General features: G+C 43.2%; 1 protein-coding gene across 1 annotated transcript; it reads right to left on the bottom strand.

Annotated features, from left to right (window-relative positions):
• Window positions 1-3,531: 3,531 nt before the first annotated feature.
• On the bottom strand, window positions 3,532-7,042 carry LOC104607199 (putative LRR receptor-like serine/threonine-protein kinase At4g37250). The gene is made up of 2 exons (XM_010272782.3): window positions 4,991-7,042; window positions 3,532-4,423 (listed from the first exon to the last, which is right to left on the bottom strand). The coding sequence occupies exons 1-2, from the start codon at window positions 6,657-6,659 to the stop codon at window positions 3,738-3,740; spliced, it is 2,355 nt and encodes a 784-aa protein (XP_010271084.1). The 5' UTR covers window positions 6,660-7,042; the 3' UTR covers window positions 3,532-3,737.
• Window positions 7,043-7,802: the final 760 nt, after the last annotated feature.

Below are 7,802 nucleotides of genomic sequence, written 5' to 3'. Positions count from 1 at the left end.
TTAATCCAATTAAGCAATCCCAATATGAGGGCTGAAACCGTCTTGCCAACAACCATCGTTGCCTCGAAATATGCCTCCGGCAGCTGCCACTCCGGGACAACCCTTAGCTGCCCCATCGATAAAAAAGTTTATGTACCTATTTCACAGAACTTTCTATGAAGGAGCAACAGACAAAAATCCATTTATTAGCCGTTGCATTCAAGTAACTTTCCACGTCAGTATTTAAGCATTAACAGGCGAAAACCATGTCTCTTGCGATTGTTGGTGCGTAAATGCCATACACAACGGTGACAATTATCAAAAACATAATTATGACATGGTACAGTGGAAAATAGGAAAAAAAAAAAGCAAACCACTTTTCTAATTTGTCTTATTTTGACATTAAAAAAGGTATTAACGCTTTAAACGCCAAACAGTACAACCCACAGGTCCTGCTCCTTAGCAAACACATTTATGGCAGAACATAAACATTGCATAATTGGAGGGATTTGCCTTGTTATGCTTAAATGGAGTAGGTACATAAGACAGGTTTGTACCACCTGTTACTAGCAGATTCTCTCCCGCTCATATGCAGCAGGTATGCAACCCCAAATAAACATCACGTTTCTGGGTCTGCAACTTGGGCCATGTTAAGCCTGAAGACGTTAGATTGGGTTGGATTGAGGCTTCAGGCAACCCAACCTAACCCAAATCCAGCATGTCTTCATATTTTTCATGTATAATATCGTCTACCAACAAGTTGGATTTCAGTTGTTGAATTGTGGGTAGAATTTAAAACAATTGTAAACTTAATTTATTAGGTATTGGGCTGTATCTGTTAATTTGTACCCAAGTCTCTTAAACAAATGCTGAACCAAGAATTGAGGTCTGTTATGCTTGGCTAGGTTGGAAAATGAAAATCCAACTCAATTAATGCATTGAATTTGGCTCCGCTGTTGAGTTTAAAAACTTAAGGGAGTAACTAATCACCCCCTCAAATTTATATAAAAAAAGTTGGTACTGTTTTCAATTTCCAACCACTCATTAACCCGTTTAGTTGGATTAATTAATGAACTGGACCCAAATCCTGATTCATGTCAGCCTCTACCCTGTAATATTACAGAAACCGTAGAAGTCTTGATCAATGTCCTGCAGATCCATATGGTTGGTCCACCGTCCGCTGATCCGTAAAATGGGTACCCATTTTTTATATTTGAAAGTTTTCATAATTATGACATCACGAATTGGCCAGTTGTGCTGAACTATTGTCCTGGAGCTGGAGGGAAAAATGGTTCCACCACTTGACAAGACTTTAAAAGCACTGAAGTTGGGCAAAAAGAATCTGAAATTCTCGAGTGTAACATTCGTGTAGAAACGGCAGCATTAGATAAATTGCTTCCAGAGGGCTAGTATATCTGGTTTTAAGGGGAATTCAACTCTGATCTTTAATGCAAAGAGACGAAGATGAGCGTTCATGGGCCCTTGTTTTTTGTGCTGGTTCATGACATATCATTTTGAGCCCATTTGCTATGTATAAAGTTCGAGAGTATTCACTCGCAGTCGCAGAGCAGAGACAATGTGAAGGGGGAATTGCAGGCTCTCTATTCTGGTCTGGTAGGGTTAGTGGGCCTTCCTTGCACGGACGGTGAACCACTCTATCACTCCATGCCCACCAACTCTGATGACCGACTAACCCGATTATTGAGAATACTAGAAGGATAAAAACAGGGAGACGGTGGTTTAGCTGTCAATCCTGTTGGGTGTTGCAGAATTACGTCATGATCGTTCTTCGTTCCGTTCCGATGTAGCCTCCTGATGTCTGTCCGTCACGTAAAGGACCAGGTCCCATGGATTCCCAGACGCTATCATATCAAACTGATGCTGTGTTGGGTTCATGTTTGACTTATGTCTCCCAGGCCCAACCTGCCAAATAATTGCTACCAATCGGGTATTAAGATTGATTACACTGTTTGTCTGGAGGAAAAAAAATTAAATTATAGCCTTTAACGGGTCTGGAGTCTGGAATTATTTCGACTATTAACGGGTCTACCCGAATTATAGATGAAACCGGTACAGATGAATGCTGATCAGGAGGAGATCTCTGACTCGAGTGCAAAGAACAGGCCCTTGGTTAATTTAACTGAATTTTGGTGATCAATGCCAAATTTGTTTTTCTTTTGAGGGAAAGAACAACAAATGATGGTACTTTTTTACGTTTGGGGTTGATTTGGGGACTAGTCTAGGCACATTCCGCTTTAACAAAGTGAGCAAAAAGGCAACGAAATAACTGATTGTAATGATAAAAACCCCAAAGTTAAAAACATGAGTGCGTTTTTATCGGTGCAAGCGTTGTACCTTTTCTGGGTTGGGCTAATAAGGGAGTCTTCCTCGGTCCTCACTTCAAAAATAGATATATAGATGGTACGTGACTAATAAATCGTATACCCACACCCAAATCTCATGTCAACTCAGAATCAGATTTGGTACCTGAAAGCTTTTTTGTTCACTCAACACTGAGCTCTAGTAATACTAGACTGCCTTTGGAGATGCCACTCTATGCAAATTGCCAAGAGGTTCTTGAACTCCGCAAACGTAAACACTTGTGATGGTATGATTTCGTTGCAGAGCATTCACCGTCCACTTTTTTCTTTAAGCTGCACTAGCTCTTATTAAGACAACTTTGGATCCTGATATGCCTTAGATTTGCATTTGCCTGCTTTATGGCTTTCTTCTTTCAACTGAGACCCATGCCAAGAGATGCCTTTTTAACTTTTCTGGTAACGACACAATAAGAATTTTGCTTTCATTAATTACGCCCAAACACTCAAAACACTTTGTTTTCTTTATTGTCACTCATTTGATTAAGATGAAGCTAGAGCCTAGATACTGCATTAACGATGAAGATTTTATGTACAAGGTTTTTTTTTTTTTTTTTGGGTATTTACGTATAACGTTGATTTTGAGTTGGAACTTGGAACTGAGCAGGTAGCCTCTCCGTCCGTTTGGGTTTTAACTGTTCTCTCCCTTGTCGTGAAGCTCTGTTTCTTGCTTATATAGTACTGGTTGGTGAAAGAACTTAACAAGAGCCAAGAGGGTACGCACATCCGTATATATTTGTACTATGGCAATGGCAAGGAAGATGGACCAAACACCACCTTTAATTTTGTATCTGTTTTTCTTTAATTGTTTGTTATTATTTTTTTATTTCCATTCAGAGTACTTTAATAGTTCCTTATTTATTGTACCTGTTATTACCATAAATTAGGAGAATTTATTGCACAAGCTTCACCAAAAGAACATGTCAACATATCACAATACATTAGCTTACTCATAGAAAACCATGCACCCAAAGAAAAAAAAAAAAACAAATTAGATTTAACTCTTTAAGCAATGACGACATATCTAGGGCAGGGCTGGGCTGGGCTTATACCTAAATCCAAATCCGAAGTTAGTGGGACCAAATTATAGCCGCACAAACACTCCCCAATCTCTTTCTCTAGTAGTCTAGTGTGTATTAAGTATGGCTCGGATAATCGAACAAAAATCCAACCATCATCAATCACCATCTAAGGTATCTCACTTGCATTTAATTAACAATCAATTAGTCAATCATACATACATACAACTACAAGATACAACACTTTCTCTCACCACACACACACACACCATTTCGGCCCCTCCACCCACTATCTAATTTTAACTTTTATATGGATTGGTCGCCATGCCATGTATCTTTCGTGGGCCTCCGTGGATCATCATCATCGGTCATAGTAACGGGCGGTGGATGGTATTTTCTCAAGGGATTGAACCACTTCTTTCATGGAGGGTCTTTTTTGTGGGACAATGGATGTGCAACTCAATCCTAACTTAAAGCATGCCATCAAGGCGTCCTCCTTGCCTTCCAGTTCAGCTCGAATAGCCACGTCAGCCATTCTCAACACCCTGTTCTTCTCTTCCACGATGTTCCACTGGCACATATCCTTATCCGAGAAAATCTTCCCCGTCAGGAGCTCCAGCAGCAGCACTCCGTACGAATAGACGTCCCACTTGGGGTTGGGCTTGAGGTTCTTGAGCGCCTCGGGTGCCTGATAGGGAGATGGGCACCCCAAAGAACTGGCGCAAGGACTGGGGCTAGGGCTGGGGCTGGGGCTCACTCCTGCTGGCAGATCTTGCAAACTCTCCCGAGAAAGGGTGGACCTCTTGCTTCCGAAATGCCGGAACGAACCGCTGGCTTTGTAGCTGCTTTCCCCGCCCCAAACCAACCTCTCTAGTCCGAAATCTCCTACTCTCGGCTCCATGTCGTGACCTAGCAGGATGTTGCTTGGTTTGAGATTTCCGTGCACGTGTTTCTTGTCGTGCAGATACGCTAGCCCCCGTGCCACTCCTCTTGCTATCTTGAGTCGCACTTCCCAGGGTAGTTGGCATGGCGATGACCCTGTTTTCTCTGCATGCATGGATGAAGGTAGTAGAATTATCAATTATGGGATTGGCCGGGATACATTCCTTATTTTATTACTAATTATTTATTTAACTTGCGCCGGTAGCAACGGATCAGCTGATCTAGAAATGAAACGCACGATACGGCCGGTACCGGTATGGCGGTCCAGACCAGGACCAGGAGAAAGAGCAATGCGTTTCCAATGAAAACAGAACAGATTACCAATCAGCCCAGATTATCTTGTAATGGGCGGCATGGCTTTTCATTTTCAAACTTTTCCTAAAAACGGAAAGGGAAAGCGTAGCGTTTCGTTTTGATATGTAATGGATAATATTGGATAGAGGGTTTTCGCTATCGTTAGCCGCAGCACAGAGGGCTTTGCAAAGCCTGGCCAACGGCCTACCACGGACAGTTGACTTTCCGGGCATTGAGAATAACTTCTCGCGCCTTTACACAGTGAAACCAGCATTACCGTGCATTTTAGTACAACTTTACTAGTTTTTGCTACTATGCACCAAACAGACTGAGAGAAACAATCAGACAACGAGGAGAGGAGAGAGAAAAAGAACTTACTGTAACTGAAGTTGGCGAGGCTGCCACAAGGGACGTAATCGTAGATGACGAGTTTCTCCTCGGAACCCCAGTAGAACCCTCGTATGCGCACCAGATTGGGATGGCGCAATTTAGCTATAAGCTTGACCTGATTCTCGAAATCTCTGTATCTCTCTATACCACTCTCACCGATCCTTCGTACCGCCAGCGTCGTCCCGTCCTCCAGCACGGCCTTGTATACTATGCTCGCACTAGTCGCTCCCAATATATAAGCCGATGCTTTCAGCAGAGTCTCCAGCTCCAACTCCGTTTCTCCGTCTACAGTTACAAGAGACCCTCCCTTCTGTTCTTGTTGCTTTTTTTTCTGTTCATCACCCACCTTTTCCTCTTCGTCTTCGTCACTATCAGTGCTCGTCGTCTCGGACGTCTCTTCGCCGTCGTCATTTTTCTTTCCCAGGCACCAGCACGCCGGCCCTTTCGGTTCCGTTGATGACAAAGGCCAGATATCTTTCCCGTCCATTTCGTCTTTCTTCTCTGCGCTTCCTGTACTACTGACCACCTTCTTCCTTCTCTTCCTTATTCGGTAAACATAAAAGAATATCATAGCCAGAACTCCGATACCAGCCAAATCCCCAAAGATGATGCCTGCAATTGTTCCTGGTCTGAGACCCCTCTCCCTTTCCTGTTGAGTCCCATTCAACGTTCCAGATGAACCAGCTACAGGTGTCGAGTCTATAGTGTTCGGAATAGCTGCAAATGCAGGAGGAGAAGTAATTTCAGAGACATTGGACGGAGCAGAAAGAACGGAAGTCACGGCACACAGGTTCTTCAGTGGCTTCCCGCATAGATCCGGGTTGCCAGCGAACGATTCCGTTTTCTGATTGAGAAAAGCTACGTTTTCCGGGATTTCTCCTGTGAGATTATTGAACGAGAGGTCAAGAGTGACATTCCCCGGGATTTGCTTCCCAAATTCCGGTGGAATCCTTCCGACGAGCCTATTGTACGAGAGGTTCAAGTAACGGAGGCTAACTCCACCGAAATCTGATGGAAACGACCCGTTAATCAGATTGGAAGACAGATCTAGAACTTGAACGGCTTCGAACACACTTGGAACACCGCCAGAGAAGTAATTGTTGCTCAAGGAAACGACAGTAAGATTTCGAAGAGCAGTGAGGTTCTGAGGAATCTTTCCCGCCAAGGCATTAGCAGAAAGGTTAAGAAACTCAAGGTTCTTCAGCCCTCCGATTGTCTCCGGCAATGCGCCTGAAATTACGTTGTTGGAAAGAGAGAGTGTCCGGAGCTCAGAGGCATTGAACAGCGAGGCGGGGAGGGATCCATTGAGTAAATTATTCGAAAGATCGAGATATTGGAGGTGTTCAAGCATTCCCAGCTCGGGTGGAGTCGTACCCAGTAGCTGACAATTTGGGAGAGCCAAGCTGGTAACGCGTAACGTATCGCCGGTGCCGGGCATTGCGAATCTGGTACACGTAATCCCGTTCCATGAGCACGGCGCTTGGTCTTCGTAATTCCAACTCTGTAAAGCAGATAAAGGATCGCTGAGAACAGAGTACTTGAAAGAAAGCAAGAGAACTCCATCTGCGTTTAGCCCAAGGGATCGAACAGCCAGAAGAAGGAGAACAAGTGCAGTAAGGCTCCACCGCAAATGGAGCCTAATGCTTCTGGAACTCATGCTTTCCCGAACTGAAACCGAAACACCATCTCTACTTCAAGCCCGGGGAAGAAAAAGAGGGAAAGAGGAGGAGAATGGTACCTACTACTCTGGTTTTAATGTTTGGTGACCGAATCAATAAGGGATTTACAAGAAACAAACAATAGGTTAAGAGCTGAGACTAATGATCTGGAAGACCATGTGATGAGAGAGTATTACAAAAGCAAAAAGGAGGGGAAGAAAACTGAACGAACTGCTCGCATTACACAAACAGCTCACCAGACTAGACTTTCTGATCTGCTCCACTCATATTATTAGAAAAAAAAAAAAAAAATTTGACTACAGAAATGATTAATGCCCACCGTCGTTGTTACACTTTCAACCTCTCCTCTGTCTCTGGTAGCGATCTCATGATCGGCGGTTCTATTTTTATAATAAGGGAAGAATTCTCATCCTTGCAAGAGAAATGGGCGGTGTAGGAAGTTGAGCGCTCCGAATCCGAATCCGAATAATAAATTTTTATCTTCCCCCCCCCCCTCCCTCAATTTTAACATCAACAGTGGTTATGAAATGGTTAAAACCGAGCAGAAATAAAGTTCGGAAGAAACCCAATACAACATGAACATATCAAGTCAGACTGTAGGAGAAAATAATGGAAACCTAAGTGTGTACCGTAGGGGAGGAAGAAGTAAAGGAAAAAGGGGAACTCTGTGAATCTGTGTCTGTGTGATCATTATAACTACATTGTACAGACGGCCGACATGTTCCACGCTTCCAGAATTCGTTATGGGCCATTTTTATTCATCTTTAATTTTAGATTAACTGCTGCCGCTTCCTTGCTTATCACGTAAAGAATGAACTTAATTCCACAACGCCACTACTCCGTGTAAGGAGCCAACGTGCTTGATCCTGAACATGCAGCTGGACAACTTTCATCCGGCTTAGATGGACCACAACCACCCTTAGTCCACTTCCGGAATTGAATTATTTAATGTGGAAAAATTGAAATATGTATATATAAAAATGGTTCGAGTATAATATTTGAAAGATTTGATGATGTGGGGTAATTTGGCATAACCTATCAACATCCACATCCGGATACGTAGAAGTGATCTGTTGATTGGATGATGATTGGGTATTCTCAGCTACGTCAATGAGTCAGGT

This window comes from Nelumbo nucifera, chromosome 5 (genome assembly GCF_055504915.1).
Source record: "Nelumbo nucifera cultivar China Antique chromosome 5, China Antique-T2T, whole genome shotgun sequence".
NCBI lineage: Eukaryota > Viridiplantae > Streptophyta > Magnoliopsida > Proteales > Nelumbonaceae > Nelumbo > Nelumbo nucifera.
This window is presented reverse-complemented; position numbering and strand designations above follow the sequence as displayed.

What these genes read in the sequence shown, in the direction of transcription:
- LOC104607199 (XM_010272782.3), bottom strand. Translation starts at nt 6,659, where the DNA reads ATGAGTTCCAGAAGCATTAGGCTCCATTTGCGGTGGAGCCTTACTGCA. An exon ending in CCTCGCCAACTTCAGTTACA is followed by an intron (nt 4,424 to 4,990) that starts GTAAGTTCTTTT and finishes CCATGCATGCAG; the next exon opens with AGAAAACAGGGTCATCGCCA.